The sequence below is a fragment of the Mizuhopecten yessoensis genome, unplaced genomic scaffold (genome assembly GCF_002113885.1).
Source record: "Mizuhopecten yessoensis strain PY_sf001 unplaced genomic scaffold, ASM211388v2 scaffold8679, whole genome shotgun sequence".
NCBI classification, from domain to species: domain Eukaryota; kingdom Metazoa; phylum Mollusca; class Bivalvia; order Pectinida; family Pectinidae; genus Mizuhopecten; species Mizuhopecten yessoensis.
Window position 1 is genome coordinate 55,421 of NW_018407667.1, and position 23,644 is coordinate 79,064.

At 34.8% G+C, this 23,644-nt stretch overlaps 1 protein-coding gene and 1 long non-coding RNA gene across 2 annotated transcripts in view; both read right to left on the bottom strand.

The window, feature by feature from the left end:
- Positions 1-9,932: 9,932 nt before the first annotated feature.
- On the bottom strand, positions 9,933-10,775 carry LOC110456331. Its single transcript, XR_002463577.1, has 4 exons — positions 10,689-10,775; positions 10,495-10,516; positions 10,159-10,226; positions 9,933-9,963 (listed from the first exon to the last, which is right to left on the bottom strand). It is a non-coding gene; the product is annotated as an uncharacterized LOC110456331 (long non-coding RNA).
- An 806-nt stretch (positions 10,776-11,581) lies between these two features.
- The window catches only part of LOC110456334 (hemicentin-2-like), a 28,530-nt gene continuing 16,467 nt past the window's right edge, over positions 11,582-23,644 (bottom strand). The window contains exons 3-9 of the mRNA XM_021507010.1: positions 20,719-21,006; positions 18,864-19,151; positions 15,472-15,726; positions 13,372-13,668; positions 12,925-13,254; positions 12,239-12,526; positions 11,582-11,601 (exon numbers count right to left, since the gene is read on the bottom strand). Coding sequence (XP_021362685.1) covers positions 11,582-11,601; positions 12,239-12,526; positions 12,925-13,254; positions 13,372-13,668; positions 15,472-15,726; positions 18,864-19,151; positions 20,719-21,006 — 1,766 coding nt within the window. The remainder of the gene's footprint in view (positions 11,602-12,238; positions 12,527-12,924; positions 13,255-13,371; positions 13,669-15,471; positions 15,727-18,863; positions 19,152-20,718; positions 21,007-23,644) is intronic.

A 23,644-nucleotide genomic window follows, 5' to 3' on the forward strand; every position in this document is an offset into this window, starting at 1 on the left:
TTCTGTAACGACAACATTACACATATTGGTTTGTATAATTTTACGACACCATTGCACAGATGGGAATGTATCCTGAAATAACACCACAACGCATACATGTGTATATCCTGTATCGACACCATTACACAGTCGGGTTAATAACCTGCTACGACACCATTACACAGACGGCTTTGTATCCTGAAATGACACCATTGAACAGCCGGGTGTGTATCCTTTCACGACACAATTACACAGCCGGGTGTGTGTCCTGTAATGACACCTTTACACAGACGGGTGTGTATCCTGTAACGACACAATTACAAAGACGGTCGTGTATCCTGCAACGACACCATTACACAGACGGGTGTATATTCTGTATCGACACCATTACACAGACCAGTGTATATCCTGTAACGACAACATTACACAGATGGGTTCCTATCCTATAACGACACCATGACACAGATGGGCTTGTATCCAGTAACGACAACAATAAACAGATGGATTTGTATCTTGTAACGAAACAATAACACAGCCGCCGGTTGTATATCATGTAACACCATTTCACAGCAGCGTGTGTATCATGTAACGACACCATAACACAAATGGGTTTGTATCCAGTAAAGACACCATTAAACAGATGAATTTGTATCCTGTAACGACACCATTACACAGACAGGTGTGTATCATGTAACGACAAAATAACACAAATGGGTTTGTATCTAGTCACGACAACATTAAACAGATGAATTCGTATCCTGTAACGACACCATTACACAGACAGGTGTGTATCTTGTAACGAAACAATAACACAGCCGCCGGTTGTATATCATGTAACACCATTCCACAGCAGCGTGTGTATCATGTAACGACACCATTACACAGCCGAGTGTATAACCTTTTACGATACCATTCCACAGCAGCGTGTTTATCCTGTAACGACACCATTACACTGATGGGTGTGTATCCTGTAACGACACCATTACACAGACGGGTGTATATCATGTAACGAGACACCATTAGGCAACCGGGTGTGTATCATTTAACCACACCATTAATTAACTGGTTGTATATCATGTAACGGTATCATAACACTGCCACGTGTATATCCTGTAACGACACCACTAGACAGACGGGTCACGTGGATGTTGACAATTGCAGTACAAGGTCAAGGGCCATTTCTTAAAAACACACATTCCGTATCGTTCAGTTTGATAGCAATCGTAATTTATGTATCATCAGTTAATTAATCGCCGTTTAGACAAAATTGGAAATTTCAAAATATTGTAAAAGATAATTTTTTAATCCTGTTTATTCTGGTGACATAGGAAAAGTCAACATTAAAGAAACAGGTTATGGAAAAGCAATTATATGTGTCCCTCCAATGGGCCTCCTATCATAACGTGTTTTGTAGACTGATTTATACTTCTGGATAGATTTTACTACAACGGCACTCTCCTACCACGACTTCATAACTCCTTACAAAGACCTATTATCATATAGTCAAACAAAAGGTCAATGTGTTGTTAAAACAAATAGGTAATATTTAACCGTCAATTGACGCAAGATTCTTATGACGTTTGATTCTATTATCTGTTAAGATTTCCTAACGAAAAAGGATATTACTAGTTATCATATTAAAATACCAACATGTATGTTGCATCTGCCGTTGCTTCGTCGGAACTTCAAACGGAAACATACGTAGTAAAGAAAAAAGACCATTTTAATTGGACAAAACTATAAGTATCTGCACACATTTCTCTGTATTTATTTGTTAAATATCTGTTGTCCAATCATACAAAATCAATCACGGCTTGAAATCAAAAGTGAAAACAAGACAAGTCTGAATTCCTTGGCCCCGATGAAAAAAAAAGCACAGCGATGTGCATGTGTTTGATAACCAATGAAATATAACAATACATTTTCTTTTTCTCCAAGGAGAATCAAGCTCAACATGGTTATGCATTACAGTCTCGCTGTATATCAATACATGGCACGGATACAGATCTGCCTCCTTTGTAATTGATTCCAGAATTTCACAAGAAAACTTATAAACATCGTTTTGTCGCTGATTGTGCTGAATGCTCAACAAAACAAGTATCCAAACTTGGAATTAGCATCCTTAGTATCATAAAACTTGGACCACAGTCTTATTGTAGTACTGAAGTAGAATTATTGGGATATTGTTTTTAATATGTTTGCACCCTTAATACCACCATTCATCATACTTAACAGAAGAAGACCAATGCGATATAAATATAAAATCAAGACATTTACGTTTCTGATTGACACAACTTTGTAGCGCTCGGAGATAGATAGTTCAGCAGACTTCATTCATTAGTTTAATGGTAAAGTCTTCATGCAGATCTTCCTTTTGTTGATATTTTGTGGTAGTATTTTTTTTTAGCTGTGAATTACGTTTATGTTAACCTCATTTTCCTTTAGTGTTTCTGTTTTTCTTGAGTGAAATTTAAAGTCTATAGAGTTATTATCCATCCATTTATTTAGTTCCTGAAAATTCAACACATATATAACAAACACAAACACGTTTCAATCAAATGACATTTTGTATCAATACATAATTTATTCGAAATGTGTATGTAACAGTTTTAATGATGGAAGCAATTTTCTGAAGACATCTATCAAAACGGTTTCAAACTATGACTGTTTGAGATTGTATGACAAAATTCATTGCCGATGAAACGTTTAAAGGTATAATGAACAAAGGCGATAGGGGTTCGATCCTCGATGTCGTCGTACACATGGATATTCAGAGAGATGTATTTTTGTCCTGCCCACACAACACCAACAACCCAGGTGGATTATACAATGGTATGGGGTGGATGTTGCGGTATCTGTGCTGAAGCATTCAAGTAAGATGACACTATAAATGATGCCGTTGGAAGCACGGTCCCATTACAAACAGAACACAACGCATATCCAGCACACACGCAGGCATACACACATAGGGATGTATTAGGTGGCAATGGACTAGTAGTTTGCGCCTGATAAGGCAACTCCTACGAATTCCTCAAAATTGTATTGATTAATGTATATATGATAATTGTATTAATTGTATATGTACTGTAAAGCGCTTTAGAGTGGCTAATGCTAGCTAGATAGGTTGATATATCAAATGTATAATAATATTAATATTAACGGAGATTGAAAGCTTGAATTAAGATGACAACCTCTGCTAGCTTTTAAATGGTATCCGTATACTTCGTTAAAATCTATTGAAAAGGCAAAACAGTCATTAAACTAATTTTATAAAACGTCATTTAAACTGTGTTGGTTACTTAACATTATTGTCTGATTTATATGATACATTTTATCGATGGCCGACCGACAAAGCAAAGTCCAACCCCAAATATTAGCGTTGGTACACTGTGTTGATTCCGGGTGAACTGAACATGCCGCAGTTGTCAGGTTTCACATTTATGTTTTAGCTAAACCTATACTGTTCTGTCGTACTCTTTACGTGTTCTAAAAATAGAACGCTTATTCCCAGCGACAAAAAAACATTGGGGTTCGTTACAAATGTTAATAATCATACACATTAATATGATTCAGTAAGGTTATTTGCGTTGTGATCCAGATCAGTATAGCATATACAGTTCGGTCAGCACACGAGTTTGACTTTCTGTAAATATAGTATTCTCTGATAAAATAGTCTACATGCACAATTATAGTATAGGGATTTGTTTTGCATGAACAGAACGTCAATCTCCGGTGGTGTTATAGACATAATGTATGACATGACCCATATCAGTATGCCTCTAATGTTATGTGTACATACTAAACAGAGACATTTTAATGAGCCACTGTGTTAACACAGATACCTAATCGCTGCATATTCATTGATATGTTGCAATTAAGAGGATTCGAAGGAAATATTTGCTACTACAGGAATCAACAGGATTTATAATGATTCTTACTTCACATACACTGTACCACAAGAACTCTGGTGTTTCTACAGTATGGACAAGTCCTAGTCCTAGTAGGTAAAGGATGGTTTATTGAGTGTGAGGGGAATGTTAATACAATATTCTACATTTCGGAACTTGAAAATAATATATGTTCAGTGTTTTGTTTACAGTATAATAAATTATTCATACTACATCGTCATGTTCATGTTGCTATAGTATATAGGTTAAATAAACAAAAGTGTGATTGATGTTCCTATAGCTACCTAGCCCAGAATACCTTGCCCTTTAGTTTCTGTTTGGTTTCTAGAAAGGAAAAATAATCTGATAGATATATATTTTTTCTTATGAAAATGATTGACATGTTAATCAATTGTTAAATCCCTATCTGTCATTAACTTTAATTTTCTAAACATGTCTGGCATGCGCCTGTAATGATTACAACAATATTTTGTTGATCAGATCATTGTTGTTTTTCTGCCTTATTGTAGAAACAGGCGGAACAATACTTGCTAGAAACAACTGTTAACATTATTCATTTACTCAACTTTTAAAGTTACCACAATCGTTCCCTAAATGTCAATATCGTCCTGAGGCGTAAACCATTATGGACATGCTTTTCGCTATAAAATGGCATCCATATTGTTTTAAGGATGTACACCTCTGAGAAGACAAAAAATTCCTGTATTAAACTTGTTTTTCTTATATGGATTTTTTGAAAAAGGAGTTAGTGGCATAGTAGAAAATGCAAACAAAATATATGTCGGTGTGTTCGTTTTTGTGCTATGATCGGTCAAAGATACCATTTTAACACACCACGTGATTTTAGGTGATTTTTTGGGTTTTAACCATTTGCAGAACAAATTCATACAATTTCTTCCAAGTGTGTTATCAGATATGTATGAATGTTTTTAGAATTGATGACAATATTATTTTCTTTTAAATTATGGAAGGGACATTTCTTAATCTTATTCTTTTAACTCAAAAAGCCGATTTTAGTTACCCCTACCCCCTATTTTCTAATGAAAAAATACTATTTTTTACCATTTATTTTGCAGATTAAACGCTTGATATAAAAAGTTCTGGTATTAAACTTTTTTTTAATATTTAATGAATTAAATGAAAATGAGTTTCTCTTTCTAAAACATCTACCAAAATGGAGGTCAGTGTGCTTCTTTTTTTGTCCCATTATCATTTGTGTTATTTTTTACCTTTTTCGGAGTCATTAATCAAAAGTGCTTCAGTTACACTAAACACGTAAAAAAAAATATCAATAATGTATAATTTTCCAGTTTGTTGCATATTATTCTGATCATATTGAACATTATAAAGTTGTACAGCAAAATTGAACCTGCTGCAATTAAAAATGGCGACACAATAACAATTTAAGTGATCAATCTAGTGTCAAAAAAGGTGAAATTTTGGCCTTTTTTGAAGCGCAAGAAATACACATTTATACACATTTTCAAAATGGCCGCCTAATTGATAATTTTTTTAAATTCTTGTAAAATAAGTTCTACAAACAGCAGGCATCTAGTTTTTTGACATATTTTTCAGATGCGTGTTTGCTAATAAACTTGATCATAATTTGTTAAATATTACAAAAAAAACAACATTACACCAGATCAAAACGAGACTTGAACGTAATTGAAACCTCAGAAGAGTACATCTTTAAGCCTTAGTATGTAGATCACAATTTGGACATTGAACCACTTAATTTGTTTTACTTGAAATGTTAAGTTGCATTAATGTTTATATACAGTACATGTTATAAATGCATATTTGTAAATATATTGTCATGAACAGCGAATAACTAGGTATTTGTTACATAAGTATATTTGACACAAAAAACAAACTAGCACTATTCCATCCGTTTAAAACATTGCACGTAATTTAACCAGTACATATTTGACATCTTATAGTCACGAATGACACATTTTAGATGAAACTAAATACACTTCTGATATCTGAGTTAAATCAGTTGACCAATGATGGGTTCCCAAACATCAAATTTCCGTAGTTAGGTCGCTGTCTATCCGTCCTTAATGAGTGACGTGTTGATATAGATTTGCTTTGAGCTTGAACCTAAATATAAAGCAAAAGAAAAGCATTATTTTTTAACCAAAACAAAAAGTGTCTAAAATAAAATGATCAAGCATCGCTGCAGTTTCATTTGTTGGTGTTTGCAACTACTATTAAAATTATTGATTAAATGTATCTAAACAGTTTGTATTTAGGTCATAAGCATGTTTATGAAAATTTAAATGAATCTGTATTGTAGTAATAGAGCAAAGGAATGTATGATAGAAATTACAAGCGAATAATATTTAGACATAATATTTAAGGGAACAGTGCATTTCATGTATTGATCGTTTCATAAAATCAACACGAACCGTTTTCCAAAATAAGTAGCCATGTCGTTTTTAACCAAAAAAAGATGTTTTGTTATGTTCTGAAAATATTGCAACATATAGGTACAATATCATTTGTATATAAGAAGTAGATGTAGGTAAGTTATAAAAGAAATACCCGCATATCAACGTATTTCTTAATGTAGCTCGTTTATTACGTAAACAGACAAACCTACTCGTGCGCTTAAGATATATATTCGTCATCACAAAGATGGAAATATGTGCGCCAGGTATTGTGTATGCATATAAGTGTTTTGCCGTGCATGAAGAGTGTCATCCTCCCCTCTCCTTTCTTTGAGTTCCTCGTATACATTTGGGCCCGATACTCCTCCAAGTGTTTCATAATTGCTAAAAACAGAATCATTAGCTAAGTAAGTTAATTGAATACGTAGTCAATTTAATGTTTAATATTCATGTTACCGATTTATTTGCGTTTTGTTTAAATAAGTTTTACCACAAAACCGTTCTATTTGTTTCAAATGTGTATTTCCCTTTTTCTTACTTCTGCATAGTTGCAGTCTATTGCAAGTGCTTCTATTTCTGTTCAATTAAAAAGTTTTAAAAGGTGTCGTGCAGTTAACAAGTAAAGAATACCTTCTTTCTGCTCTTTCATCCAAGACAATATCTACATCAACAAAAACGAATGTTAATGAATGTTGATTTGAGATAGAAAATCATGGGTTAAACGTTCCTTAATCTTTAGCAATAACACAACATCTGTAATGGTGCGATACTTTTGTTTAATAATTACGTATTATTGGACGATAAACCAAGCGCGTGCTTGTATTATTTTGTCAACAGAATATGCAAGAGGAACGCTTCTCAAAAACTTTCCGGGTATTGCAAATCCAAATAAGTGAACATTGGGACTGGTTTTCGTTGTCCAATTGGGGTACAATGTTATACCTTGGGAGATTTGTTAACAAACAAAAACAAACAACAGTTTCTATCTAACCTTTAGATCCACTAATCCTATGTTGAGCTCATGACTAGAATGTTCCACCTAGCTAACCAATGAGGTGACTTGAAGAGGTGTTATATATCTGTCAATGTCGGTTGCAAATGAAAGCAAACAATATCGACAGATTTATGTCTTTATCGATTTATTATTTATCTATTTTACAGCAGGACTATACTTTTTAGTGTTTGTTGTATGTCAATATAAAAAAGCATTGGCATTTCGGACCCCATACAATGGAGATCAGGTCATCAATGATACATGTTCCAAGTGCTTCACTTCCATCAGCCATACACAAATTGTCTCAGCATTCGCGGGGTAACGCTAATGCAGCGGGCACGATTACTCTCTGCTAGTTTTGTCGTTTTTCGTATATTTCTAATACATCCGCAAACTATTAGGCATATATCGCATTATCAAATGTGTCCAGGTAAACCAGGCAGAACAGGACAACTACTTCTTGTGTTATAGATGATACAATTGCGCAGCTTGTTTTGAAATGAAATAAGCACCAGGTGACAAATGTTTGCAAACGCACAAGAACAGTCTAATTGACATAATATAATGTCCTGGGCTATGTACACTGGGGTTACCACAAACACACTTGCATTACATTTTACTTTGTCAAATAGATATGATTACAATATGTGTGTATTATGGTGATATATGTAGCTTGAGATTCGACAACAGCGATAAACTAATTTAATGAGGCTTAGCGGACTTCCTGAATCAATCTTCCAAAGTTTTGTTATCTTTGTTATATGTTTAACCATAACAAACGAACATAGGTTGATATTTCTTAATTGTATCATCCTGATCAATTCACAATACAAACTCATTTCTGATTGAGTTGCTAGAGTTTTTCTAAGCTTCCTTTGCTTTGTTTTCAGGATAATGTTTCTGTAACTTGAATAACTGAATCCCCCAAACTATGATGCAAAGTTTTAGATGGACAAATTTGAAACTTGTCTCGGGTCATGTCAAAATGAGAGCAAATAACTTATTTTAATTGGTGATTAAAAAATAAATGTATTATAAGACAACACTTGTGATCTCAGTGACCTAATGGAAAACCTACAAATGCATCAAATGGTAAATGAACCAACCCGTCGTACTGCTGATACAGAGACACTGATTGATAATGTATACGTGTCGGCACCGGAATTTATTATGGTGGTAAAGGTAGTGAAAAATGTTCTTAGTGACAACTACCCTGTGGGCATTGTACGTTCAAATTTTGCACATACTAATATGTTATATAGATCATTCAAAAACTTTGACGAAACAAAGTATTGAGGTGATATAGCCAGTGCTACTTGGTTGAAATTGAAATTTAGAATAGTATGTATGTTTTTTAAATGTCTAAATGGATTAGTACCAAATTACTTAGCAGACAGTTTTTGTCTAGCTAGGATTGTCCAAACAGGAAGTTGTAGGTTTTTGGATGCAAATAATATTTGTTTTCCAAACATGGAACAACGTTTTATCCCAAACACTTTTTTTTGGATTGCTAGTATTCAACTTTGGACTGTACTTCCAAAAGAATTAAAGAATGTCAATACATTTAACAATTTAAAACAGAAAGTTGTCAAACATATTCATACATTATAAAAGTAGCTTTTTTAATGAAGTGAACCATTTTTGTTTTAAAGTATGCAACATTAGCGTATAACTAGGTCATTTTTTTTAAGTTTTTGCTATGTTAACATATATGTAAATTAGGCATGTGACATTTAATTGATGAAACGACTTTGCATAATTGTGCATTCTGTGATATTCTTAATATAAGACAGCTGTGATAATAGTTTTAAGGTGATCGTGTCTTAGAAAATTATGATACAATATATGTTATGCTATTTTTTCATTAAGATATATTTATCTATAATGTAATAACTAATTAACACATGCATTTTACTAACAGGGGGATCATGTGGAAGATTAGCCCAGGGCTAAACATGTATATATCCTAAATAAAGAATGTCTATTATTAGTATTATTATAATTAGGAATACAAAGCATACCGTGTGCAGGTCTCGCTGAGTCGTACACGTTTTGTGCTGCAAAGTCTGTTGCATCCAATTCAGTATACAGACCTCTGCAATAGACAATCCCCATATAATTGATTGCATTGTCGTAATCAATTTAGTTTCCTAGTTATATTTATACGTACATGATCTCATTTTAGCAAATTATACAGAAATACATTTAAAGTATATGTCAAGTGAAAAATGCTAGTTAAGCCATATCCCTCCGTTCTGATTGAATGTTTACAGGTCACATTGATACATCTTACTACTGTGTATAAATGCGGTAGTTATTTCCATTTTTTTTTTTTTTTTTACAATAATTTGTGAAAATTTATGTTTCAGATTCGGAATATCACTTTTTAATTGAATTTATTTAAAAGTTTGACTACCGAATTGTATGTTTCGATTAGTTATGTATACATATAACACTGAGTTTGGACAAAAGCAATCCGATACAATCAATATCAACACAATTATGTTTAGAAACAAGTTGAAAAATAACAAAACCGAATAAATTCAATTTTCTGTTATAGGCAAACGTCATTTATAATGAATTCATCAGTGCATTAATGAGTTATCCGCATTTACGAGGTATGACTTTAAATGTTATTTTTAGAAAATAGATAATTACCGTTCCTGATCAGATGTTATTCCTGCCATTGCTGTAAAATATCAATTGAAACAAAGTTAACAGTACCATTATTATGATGAACACTGTTATACGAATATTTTTTCCCTGTTATAATAATACTCTTATATACATTCCAATTAAGAACTAAACGTTACCATTGAGAGTCATGTATAATTAATCGCTTAAAGATTCAAGCTACAGTTACTGATATTATTGTAACACATACCGTGTTCGGAATCCTCGATGCTGGCGAACGGTTTGGGGGACGTATTGGTGCTGTTCATCCGTCGTTTCCTTGATAACAGATAAGTTTTAACATCACCTATGAAACATTACATAAATATAGCACTATTATAAAATGTTTATAAATCTATGTTACGGTGATAGCATACCTACTTTATATTATGATTATAAAATAACTACCGTATATTCGTCATATGAAAAAGTAGGCAGTTATGATGAAAAGGACAAAACAGGTAACAACAAATGCTGCGCTATTTTACGCAATAGTATTATCAATTACGTATAAATTGAATGAATCAAATGTACCCCTTTTACTTACATAAATGGAAGATGTCCAAATCCTGCCAAAACAAATATCATGAAAGGGAACATTAAAGGTCAACACAGTGTGATACTATCATAACAATATCAGATTATCAGAATGATCATCACAACAGACATATATCTTGTTTCAGAAAACAAATAAACTTAATTGAAAATAAATAGTTAATGGCGGCGTTGGTGTATACGTACTTGTCATAAACACACCAATCCCTAGGTTGATGAGCAGTATGATAACGGAGACACAGGTAAGAACAATGGAGGTAACGTACATTGGACAGGTGTCATCACAAACTGAAATAACACCATACAAAATGCAATTCAAAGATCGTACAAAATACATAAATTGGTCTGTCTGTTAACCGGATTATTATATATACATAGTGCATACATCAATCATAAATGTTCTACTTAAAATCTTAGAATATTGACAATATATATATATACAAGTTCTGTGTATATTTAGCGTGCTATGGATAACTTCGTACAGGTGATATTACAGTTGTTGTCATGCAGTGCAATATGCTGAGTCGTTCAGGTATATGTACCCTGATACAATCATCAGGTACCAATGAAGGACTGTAAAATAGTAATGTAGGGTGCTTCAAACTACTAAAACTGTACCACTAAGAGTCTTGCTTGCTGGGAAGACATTTGAGCGCTTATGCGTGTAACTAATATCTAAGAGCTTTAGTTAAACTTATACTTTAATATGTATGCTTACATGTAATGAGTGTGTAGTAAATAGGCAATATCATTATCCATATACCAGTATGTACATGTATCTGATGACTCAGATCTCACGAGGAAATAGCGCCGTTGTAGATATTTCTGGGGTGTTGCTTTTATTATATACTGATACTATGTGCTGCAAACCTTACTCATCGTTACTGTTTTAATGGATGATTTCCTAATTCCTATAGTGTGAAATAGAACTAAAATGTTCGAAACCCTGTTTTGTTTCGATTCGTCTATTTGATCAGTTGAAGCAACCAGCCAATTTAATTCAGTAGGAATTTGGCCACTAGAGTAGTAAAGCGAAAATACTGTCCGAATTACTTACGTCAGAATCATCAAAATAATAATTAGCTTTTGGACGGATTTTCTGTTTAAAAAGAGCTTTGGCAACTGTTTCAGTACCTACTGGGTGGACAACAAGATAAGATAAGTATGTATTGCTGAACTATTAAAACTAAGTATTAATCAAGTACAAACCCAGGTGGACGCTAGATGCTTATTCAGTATTTTTATGTTTTTTATCAAAAACCCTAGAGGACGCGATGTCTCTACCGGTCCTTCGGAGAAACAACGAAATAAACTGTTTCGAAATTTTGAAAACTATTTTACAAGAATTTTAAAGGTAATTTATTTTTTTGGTAATAATATAGTTTGCTCGCATTGCGATTACCTTCATATATATGATAATTCTTGATATATTTGTATACATATGCGTTATAATCGGAGGGAAATATCTCTGATTAACAACCCTTCGGAAATCGCCATAATTCCTTACAAGGGAGTTAATTGAGTATGGAATTATGTGATATGCAAGTAAGTTAAGTATTGATGTCGATTGAAGTCTTGTATTTGAGTAGTAAGTGATCGTGCAATATATGACGCAGGGGTCAAAATAATATGTGAGTGAGCTAAACACAATTTATTTTTTCCGTTTTTGAATTCAAACAAGATTTTTGGTTTATTATGTTTATAACACACATTTGCTAAATAAGTGTTAAATTCACCTCGTTGATAAGTGGTGAATCGCATTGTTGAATTTTTACTACTGCCCTTTTCATTTGTTGCGAATAGTATAACTGTGTAAGTCGTAGAAGGAATCAAGTTTGTGAGTTGTACGCTTGGAGTTTCTTCAGTGACATCTATAATGGCCCACGTGGTTGACGACTGCTGTAGTAACCAAACATGGATCTGCTGGTCCTCTCGGCCTCGATTATTACCCGGTTTCCATGACACTACGGCAGAACTCGCTGTTATCTGGTCAACGACCAGGTCAGTCGGTGTGTCTGGGACATCTAACGTAATAACAACAAAGTGTAAAAACAATTAGGAAAAGGAAATGCATACGTCATTATCAGGTTTAAGCAAGTTGAGAAGGCTTATATTGAAATAGATAGTAAACACATTGAATTAAGGAGATTTCTATTTTAAGTTGAAAACGCACACGAAACATGGTGTATTTAAGTATTTCCGCATCGGATATCACCAATACGCTAATGGCTATAGGACGAAGGTAAGACAATCGATAAAAATAGCTATATTTTTCTATCATTGGATTTTCACGGGAAAATATAAATAACTACACTTCCTGTAGTTTTGACAGGTCCATAGTCATTTGAATTTAACGAAAATGAAACTTCATTAACCATTTTATCAATTTGAAAAATCGTTAAAGAGAGTGATAACTACTTACCTATAATTAAGATAGTAAAGTGAAATACAAAATGTGGGTATATCGGGTTGATGACAGTTAGACTATAGTTTCCCATCTGATGGATTTGGAATGTCGGGAAATACAAATTTACTTTGTATCCGGGACGTGTTAGAATCTTGCCGTAGAAAATGTCGGACACGCTCTCTGTTGTAAATGTGATCGTAAGATTCTGTGTGGATGAGAGACGCTCTTCCCTACTGATGTACATGTCTGTTGGAGGAGGGTTGCTGATGAATACCAGTGACTTACGAAAAGGTTGGCCCTTGTTCGCAATATCAATCGATCCACCCTCAAGTAGTTTTGGGCTTCCTAAACATAGAGACATTTTTTTTTATTTTTTTTTTCCACATATTTTTAGTTTTTGAGTACAATTGCATTATTGAATGTATCATACTGTGTTATGATAATGTCCTATGTGAGTTTTACCTTTGACATCAAAGACAGCCGTTTCTGTCTGTATCAGCTGGCCGTCCCTCCCCCTGATAGAGTTCTGTACTTGACAGGCGTAAGTTCCACTGTCCTGATATGAAACGCTGGCCAGTGTGAGGGTCCTGCCGTCAGTCGTGACGTCACCAGTGAGGGTCCTGACGAGAATTATGCCGTACATATGTGTCCAAGCACCGTAAGTGTAAATGTTTGGAACACCTGCCGCATTACATGTCATCACTAAATGTGTATCGTGTTCCGTGGCGTTTTGCACTAACAACTCTACATCCGGGGCATCTGCAAACAAGTCTACATGTTTATGATCAGGATCCTATATTGCAGAGAGGGTGTTTATCTCATTTGTTTGGACATGTGAATTTGCTAAGCATTTTCATGTGCATATTTAAGCATTGAACTGTTTTTGTATGGTATGTATGATCTATTTGAATGACACAGCTTTGCAAGCAAACAACATAATGCGCGCAACATAAATACCATACAAAACAGTTCAATACTTATATTTACGTTTTCTCTGCCTCTTATGCTCTTTTTTAACCTATAATTCATATTCAAATTTAAAATTCCCGCCTTATCAACAGTTCACACAATTTCGTTCAATAGTTTGAACAGCGTATTGTCGCGTGCTGATTGGCAAACAAAGTAGTACTTCGAAATATTAACAAACACTTCAATTTTATTCCACAATTCAGTATCAATACAATTGCGTATGATATGTCTATAGGGTAAATTAAGTTTATCAATAGAACTCTGAGCTGAAAGTTAGATTTGAAATTGTTTCGATTTTCCCCCGGAACAAATTTCGCGCATGGACAAATACAGTGAAATCCGACCTTTTCCTCCACGAGGGAGTTATTTTTGGAAGTTAATTCGAACTTTTCTCTTTGCTCATTTTGTGAAGAATCCAGGCGTGAATGTATTTGTTGATTGTATGGGAACCTGACAACAGTCGGTAGATTCTATAACATCCTCGTTATTTGACATGTCGTCAGAAACTGAGGAATGGTGGATGCGAGACGCGTGAAACTAATAGCGTATGAAGTGAGTGATCTTGCGACGGAGCACAGGTTCGTTACAAATGTCTGAAATGTTTATGTGTGCTGTGACTCATATCAGTAGGTCTGTAACATATGTATCAGTAGGTCTATAGAATATGTGTTTTTAAGACATTTGTAACGAACCCCTGTTGATCAGCGCAGTGTAACAGACGATATTCCTGATAAATTGCATGAGCGTTAAAATTGTTTCCATTGCCGGCATTGGTGATTTCAACCGATGTGCATTTTGTACGATATTGCAGACCTTGGTCTTGCTTTCGTTGTAATAAAAGTGTTTTTTATTTTACTTTTTATTTTGCATATCAATTTACAATGACATTGTCAAATCTCACAATGCCCAGCGATATTTCAGCAGCCGTCATGTGTATTTATATTGGATATTGTAGTTCCGGTCAGTGTTGTATTAATACGCTAAGAATTGTGTCTCGTGATGCATGGTAATTAAAGTCCAATCAACGACACAGCTTTTAAAGAGGCTATATAGTGACAATGCCATGCAAATGTGAATATGTTGTTGTAAACGAAGATATATTGGTTTCCGTAAGCCTTTTGACGTTACATACAGTATGCTTTTATTGACAAGTGTCGTAATCAATGTGGACCTGAAATTACCAATCGGTCGTAGGTGAATCATTATATTTAGTTTGGGTACAAAAATATCATTGTGTAAACAATAGTTAAAGGCACTTAGTCAAGTCTGTAACAGTTACATGTAATTATTCGTAACGACTAAATTGATACCAGGGAAACTTATGGGATCATGGTATATTAGTTGGGATCAAAACAATATTTCATTTTAATTTTAATTGTAGAAATGATTTCCCTGATATATTTCGCCGTTTGATTAGCAATCTTACAACACAGGTTTCGAAATAATCTACTCGATTAGGCCTTTGGTCGCTATCCGACAGTCCATCTGATGATTATATATACTCATTTAGCAATGAAACGACAAGTTATGCATGTATTATACCTGTTAACTTATCCTAGTATGAACATGTAATAGCACCAGGACAATACTCACACTGTACCACAAGGTTGAGGTCGGACTGGGTATATAGCGACCCAAACTTCTGAGATGATGACGTGGCATTACATGTGTACCGCCCGGCCTTGTTCCTGTTGATAGATGGTAAGTCCAGAATGTTGTTGGTCGACGAATCCCGAGGATACCAGGTAACAGTAGGGTTGGGGTTACCTACAGCTGTACAGGTACACCGGTAGTTGTCTGTCTCGTTAACTGTTTCTGGACACGCCGAGAGTGTTATAACTGGAGCATCTGTAAATAAAAATATATATCTAACGAGGCAAAATTATTGCAAGGTATTGCATAGTCTTCCATCGATAATGATATCTTTATTAACCCTTTCTCAAGATATATCAGAATATGATTTACAGTGCCATACTTCCTGCTCTCTGTACTTCACTACCCAAGACATAATTGCATACCAAATCCAGATTAAATGGTGTAGACTTGACAGATAAACGGTCAACTTGCATACCAAATCTGCTTACTCGAGGTGAAATATCATAGAAAACATGTCACAGACAAACCTTTTTCAAAAGTTGATGTCAAATCATAGGTGACCTACTGTTTGTGCATGATACTCCTCTATCCAAATACTCCAGGTGAGATAGTATAGAAGAAATATTCGGACAAACTTGTGTAACGGATGGATCTCAAACGGACGCAAATCTTAACACCCTCCCCTTTCCGGAAAACCTGTTTGGGACTAACGAGCAAAGTTGTCCGCTAACATATGTTAAAGCTGTTGTTGAGGTTTGGTGTAAAACATACTTAGCCTACAACTTGTCTGTATGTATTTGATGCAATTTTCGATGGATGCAATTTGTATCTCTGAAATCGATGTGATGCAATTAAAGTTTGTCTGTCACCACTGCCATTATTCACAGAAATCTATATATAAGGAGCAAATATAATCGATGCAGTTTGATAAGTAAACCTACATGTGTAAGACCTTAAAACCCCGCTTGTATTTTTTTTTTATTAAAATATATATACATAAAATAAGGGATACAATAAATAAATATCGGATATGGCAAATAAATCAATTATATGATGATGTCTATTTTATATAGTTATGCGTGCTTACTATAAAATAAAATAAAGTATAATAACAAAACTGCAATATTGACTAACACAAAATCTGTTTTGATCATTGAACATTTAAAGTTTATCCAAGTGATAAGTCACGTCCGATGACGTTAGAACGAAAAAAAAAGGTGAGAATGAATAAAGAAGTTTTAATTGTAACAGTGGCACTTGCGAAAGTCTGCAAAACGATACACAGTGACAAAAGCGTAGTAGGTTTGCAAATTTCGCGCGTGTTCCAACACTCGTCAAAGGTTTCATCGGAATCCATTACGTAGTTTCAGAGAAAACGTAAGGGGAAACTAACGAAGGAAGAACAAGAAAAAAAAGAGGTAAAAGCAATCAGTCAGCAAATTTCGTTTTGGGGACTTCATACAATAGAAAAACTACCTAACAATTCTGATTACAGAACACATTTTGTAGTGATTAGGAAAATATTAATAAAACTAGGTTCAATTCCAAAATTTCAGCGCATCCTAGCGCCGGCGGATAACTTTCAACAGTTAAGATATTGTATATGGTAAAATACATTGGCAGGACACACGCCTAGGGAAATACGTTGAATCGGTAAGTATTGTTGTGCTGATTGCTGTACGGCATTATACAATACCCAACAGTACCTGCGGTCGCACGTGTACCGTGACCTGCATACGTAATCGATATTGGGCCTGCAATGCAATTTCGAAGTTATTTTAAATTGTTTCAGTTGTAAAGTCATAAAGCGTTGATGTTGTTCTCTGTTTGTATGCATCTAGCGTTTTTAATGAAATTGAAAATAATATTCAAGGAAAAGACAGGATCTGATCTGAAAATGTATCAACCAATGATTTCATTCATACACAGTTCCCTTGTGAACCTCGATGTGTACTTAAAATGGTGTTACAGTGATTCTTCGTGTAACTATCATACAAAATGCAAGATTAACTTGTGTTCATTGTGGATATTTAAATTCGACCGAGTGAGAAGTAGACAAAACTATGGACACGATCCCTGATTTTCTGAGAAATAGCGGTAACAAACGTCATTTGCAAAATCCAAGATGACAATCTGAGAGACAATTAACATTCTGTATCCATATCGAATTGCAGTATGTATATAATCATAACGAGAGGACCATGCGTAACCTGTAACAAATATTTCATGAAAAAAACAATGTCTGCCTTGCGGAAATTTTGTGTAATTTCCGATCAACCTCAAGGTGAGACATGCTATGTAGCGTAAAAACTCTATCCGAAATAGCTATAATTTAGTATTTTTTATTATTCATCAAAATTCCGAACTAGCAGAATAATGGACTGGGACATCACGCAGTTTCTTAATGATCCTTTTATACGAGTAAGAAGAAGAATGATACGTAACTTCAGATGCAAAATCTAAGATGCCTACCTAATAGCAATTTTGTTTTTCGGATCCATCCTGAATGGCGCAGCGTACATATTCCTTTGTAATCCCTTCTTTTCTAAGAAAAAACCTGTATATTACATTGGTACCGGTGAAATATTGAAAATGATTCATTCTAAAAAAGCGATTTTGTTTACTAGTGAACAATGTCACTTTTGTTAATTTGACCAATTTAACACTGATAACAAACTACCATGAGAAAAAAGTACAGGTGGGCCATATGTTCAAAGTGAGATTAGCGTAACGATATGCAGGCCTCGAGATCCATCTGAGACATGTGCCGATTGTACTGTCCAACATAACCAGGTATGTTACCTATTAGGTAAAAAAATCTTGGAAAAATACAACGTTTAATTCCACAGTTAGCTTTCATGTTAAGGAAGTCAGCAGACTATGAAGGTTAGCAATTTTAACTGTTTGTTCGAAGGAAGCTCATGTGAAATACAAACAGCGTCTCCAAGTACAAAGTTAGGCTAGGCGATGGGCAGAAATTATGATAGAACTAAGGTCTTCTCTGACAGTGATAGTGATTACGTATAACTTGCATAGGTGATCATCAGGATAAGTGGTGACGCAACAACATTTCCCCCACTCCCCACCATTTACAGTCGAAGCTTATCAACAACGCGTAACTATCTGAGTTAATATGAAGGCGGTTATTAAATAATTAAATAATGAAAATAATTTCGCATACTTTGTTAAAATATTCACCAAAGAACCTACTTTATCAAAATAAGTAATTAAAGGAATGTAATAATAAGGTTTTACATTCTTTTCAAATATTTGCAGATAGGACTTTATTTTGTCGCGTAAGGTTGTCTAGACAGCATGTCAGTCGTACAAGGAAATAAAATGATGGTAGCAAACACATCAGCATTATGTCATAATTCAAGTTAACCTACATTGTACATCTAATGTTATGTCCAACTCCGGAGCCGATCCTTTGGCGTCGGTGAAGTCGTTTTCAGCCCTACACCTGTACAACCGTCCGCCATCACTGCTGGTAGGTGGGTCAAAGGGGAGCGTCTGTGATGTCTGGGAACTGACCGGTGTACCGTCCCTGTACCACGTGTACCGTGTGGTAGGCGGGTTACCGGCTGTAGTGTCACAGCTCAGACGGCCTACATAAGTATCTCTGGCCAGCCAGGGGAACGTGTCAGTCACCGTCAGGGCATGGATACGAGGGGCATCTGTTCAGGCAGGTAATACAGGTATTTATTTACGCACAAACAAGGAAAAAAATACGGTTTATATTTATTATGTGAGCCTCCAAAACACAGTCCTGAAGGTTTTATTATTCCAATAATAGAATTCGTTTGATAATTAGCTGCTCTGACATAATGCAGAACTCAATTGTACAAAACTTAAAATTGAATGCGTATGGTCAGTTATGAATCAAACATGAAATCTCAAAACAATTTCAGGAGAAAAACGAAGTAATTATTTAATGTTATTAACAACTTTGTTATGCATATACACTGCAAAATGGTTGTATATTGTCATATCGAACAACTTTTTAAACCGCGTTACATAAAATAGTCATAGTTTGTCACTATTTGATCAGGTCGCTTCTAATTCAACGAACTAATACATAAATGAGATAGAAAAGAGGGGGATTCCAGGTTATATTACGTTGAAGTGTTTGACATTTTAAAAAAGGGAAACAGATGACCCAAATTCACATTTTTTGTTAAATTTTAAAACGACATTCCTGTTTCTTAATCAAAACAAAGATGTACCAGACACTTTCACCAATTACTCCTTTAACCTCGAACCATACTTTGTCGGTATATAGCCCCGGTGAGCTACGGTGGTGCAAACTTGGGACAACTCTGGGTATCCGTAGCGAGTCAGTATAGAAGCCAGGGTAATCCGTGTTGATCCTGGGTGTTACACCGTGACAGTTTGACTGGAACTTTAGAATTATTTGTAGCCTGTGTCTCAAAAGAAGCGATTGGTTTAAGAATTAACCAAATGTCGAATTATCAATTATACTAACACTTGGCCTTTTTATAAAAAATCGTAATATATTAAAAAATAAATGAAAAGGGAAAAAAATTTATTCAAAAATATATTAAAATTTCTCTAGATAAGAATATCAAGTAAACTCTGGGAAGGACATTGTGCTTTGTGAACCCTGGTGTAATAATAACCCGTCACACCTTAAAAGCACTTCACACAAAAGGACAATGACTACCACAGTATACTTATATTTGACATTTGGGCCATCGGTATGAGACCTGATGATCAATAGTTATATTAACACAATAACTACTACACTAGACTTACAGTAGACGTTGAAGACCTCGGTGCGAGACAAGATGATCAATAGTTATATAAACACAAAAACTACCACAGTAGACTTACAGTAGACATTGAAAACCTCGGTATGAGACCTGATGGCCAATAGTTATATAAACACAACAACTACCACAGTAGACTTACAGTAGACGTGGGAGACCTTGGTGTGAGACCTGATGATCAATAGTTATATAAACACAACAACGACCACAATAGACTTACAGTAGACGTGGAAGACCTTGGTGTGAGACCTGATGATCAATAGTTATATAAACACAACAACTACCACAGTAGACTTACAGTAGACGTGGGAGACTTTGGTGTGAGACCTGATGATCAATAGTTATATAAACACAACAACTACCACAGTAGACTTACAGTAGACGTTAATGACCTTAGTGTAAGACCTGATGATCAATAGTTATATAAACACAATAACTACCACAGTAAACTTACAGTAGACGTTGAAGACCTCGGTGTGGGATGTCATGAAGCCCTGTGCTGGATGAGTAGCTACACATGTACAATTGGCTCCGTTATATAAAGGTGTCAGACGTATCCTTAGTACAGAGACTGCCGTGTCTGCTGTGTTTGCTGTTGTAGAGGTAACGCTACGACCTGGACATGTCCATGTCAGACTGGCTAGTGGGTTACCTCCCCTTATACTACATCGGAGTTCAATGTCGTCACCATCATACACAGGATCACTATTACCGGTCACTATGGCTGGGTTAGTCGGTGGATCTAAAGACAAAATGTATATGTGTATTAACAAGTATTTAAAGGGCTACACGCTTTTTTCTTCATTGATGCAATTATCCGATGCTGATCAATTGAAATAGGTTTAAAGCAACTGGAAACGATTAGCTAAACTGAACACTTTTGATGTTATACTAGCTCCAGGTGTTCTTATGAAGAAACCTTTTATTTTGTATAAACGTCGTTAATCGGTTTCAATAATAACTACTTTTTTTTCGAGACTATATTTCTTTCGTGATCATCGGATCACAACATTACTCTTAAATTACATGTCGATTGTTTATGATATTTCTATAATTGTGAGACTCAATGCTTTAAATTGTTTATACAATGTCTCTACCGGTCTTTTTATTTTACTATATGACCATTGCAACCTTATTTTGTGAGAAAACATTCTACAGTTTGCCAACTATTAAATAGCACAACTCTGATAAAGATTCATTCTGGACGCAAAAGAACGTCTTACATCCCTGATCCTACGTTTACGTTTGATGTCGACAACTTTCATCTTTATTTATTCTATCTTAAGATTGATACACGCAGTGTAATTTGTGAAGACAACCATTTCAAATTGTATTGTGTGAGGTTGTTAACACATCTACAAATTATCACTTTGATGTGCCGCTAGTAAAACATAAGATATTGCCAAGTATACTAAAAAAAACAGAAAAAAAGAACGTAACACACACACAGAAATAATATGTCACAATAGAAAAGAATGAATCTCCTCTTGGATGACTAGTTCACCTAGAACTATCTTTGTAAATTTTTGGGATAGTTGCTTTATGTTTGAATGGGTTGATTTGTCAGTATCGACGAGTGTTTTTCTTTCCAATTTCGTTATCTGCGCTATACTTATTAAAACATTTGAAGATACATTTGTTTGTGTACGACTAATTTGAAATTGTTAATATAGTTAAATATGCGTACAAAAACTGAATGTACTGACGGTATGATTCAATGGTATATGGATACCTAAACAAAGGGGGTGTTACATGGCGGTGTACGACCGATTTTATAATATAATGGATTGGCATGACATTCATATTCAAACAATTATTTCTTTAAAAAAAACAAATTCGCAGCTTCATTGCTCTCTACACCGATTGTTAGGATGTTCATGACAAACGTGCATTTAATGCATCATATGTCTAAATGAACACTTCTACTTCCTCTGTTAAATGACATTTCTAACAACCTTTCTGATGGTATATAGCAACTGACCATATGTGACCACATTACAAATTACATCTTTACACATTATTGGTAATAATATAAGTACGTTTTGATTTTTGCATTCTTTAAGTGACATGATAAATATGATTAAAGTTCCGTTTCACTACCTTTTTACATTGAAAACTATCTAAAGGTATTTGTTTTTCTTGCGTATAAATTATGTACAGATGATTTACTGGATAGGCCAATTTTTGGGGATTTTTTCCCCTTTATTCTCCTTAAGACGACCACTGATACACGAATATACATTGGGTATTGCACAATAGTTTTTAGAACAACTTTGACTAAACTTTGGTATGGAACATAATTCCGAAAGAAAAGTAAGAGTTTTAATATATCAAAACGTTGGCCCATGTCGGGGCAAGTAAGCGGACTAAATAAGCAAATTAAAGAGGACTGTTGCAGTGCTTCATTAAAAAAGTGCATCCTTTAGTTTCAAAAGAGTTTAGTACCGTGTGTTATGTGCTCTATCAGCCTCATCAGTGAAATGACCAGTGAGGCGTATTCACATAGAGGTATATACTTACAAGATGGTAATATCAATTCGACTTTGATCCGGCTATGCTATAAGCGTATGTACACTTAAGTGTTATATATGCATGAGTGACGAATCAAATAGATACATCGACCTTGACATACTTTGTTGAATACCTAGTCATACATGTACGAGCCTCTTTGGCCCCCTAACCTCGATTCAGGACTGGACCGGTGGAATGCACAAAACATATTGTGACATTAAAGCCAACCGAATGTGGGGAAGATAACAGTGGTCATCCCGAGGAGAAAAGAAATTCGGAAAATGGGCATATCCAGTGGATCATTTGTGCACAATTTTCGATTTATCGATGTGAGAACGTGACATTGCATGGATTCGACATATATTTGCATGGCGGGTGTCATCAATGCAGCAAAAGACTCTTACCTTCTGGTCATTGTCTGTTAGCCTCCATGTAAATCTCCCGTTTGTTCATATTTTGCTCTAGCGATATGTATTTTAAGTTCGGATTTTGTTGACACTTCGATATTCTTTTGTTTCTTTCATTCTTTTCACATGGATGTTAAACAATTGAACCTTTCCGATTTCTTAAAATTAATTGAACCGATCGAAAACAAACTGATGTTTCAAAATGTTTGCTGCCACTCCAGCCTCTGAACAGCTGAAAACACTTTTTTTTTGTTTTCTCCAAAATGGTTGCATAGACGGTCATAAGAATAGCTTCACTGACATAATATGTAACAAATTGAAATTAATATATTTCACATTACCGATTTGTATTATCCGGTGAAAGTTGTTTGCCTTCTGTGATGCAAGTATAATTATATGTTATAGCCTGTAGTTTTAGAACTTTGTTTTGCTTGTCTGTTTTGTTTTTTAATTTTATGTCCG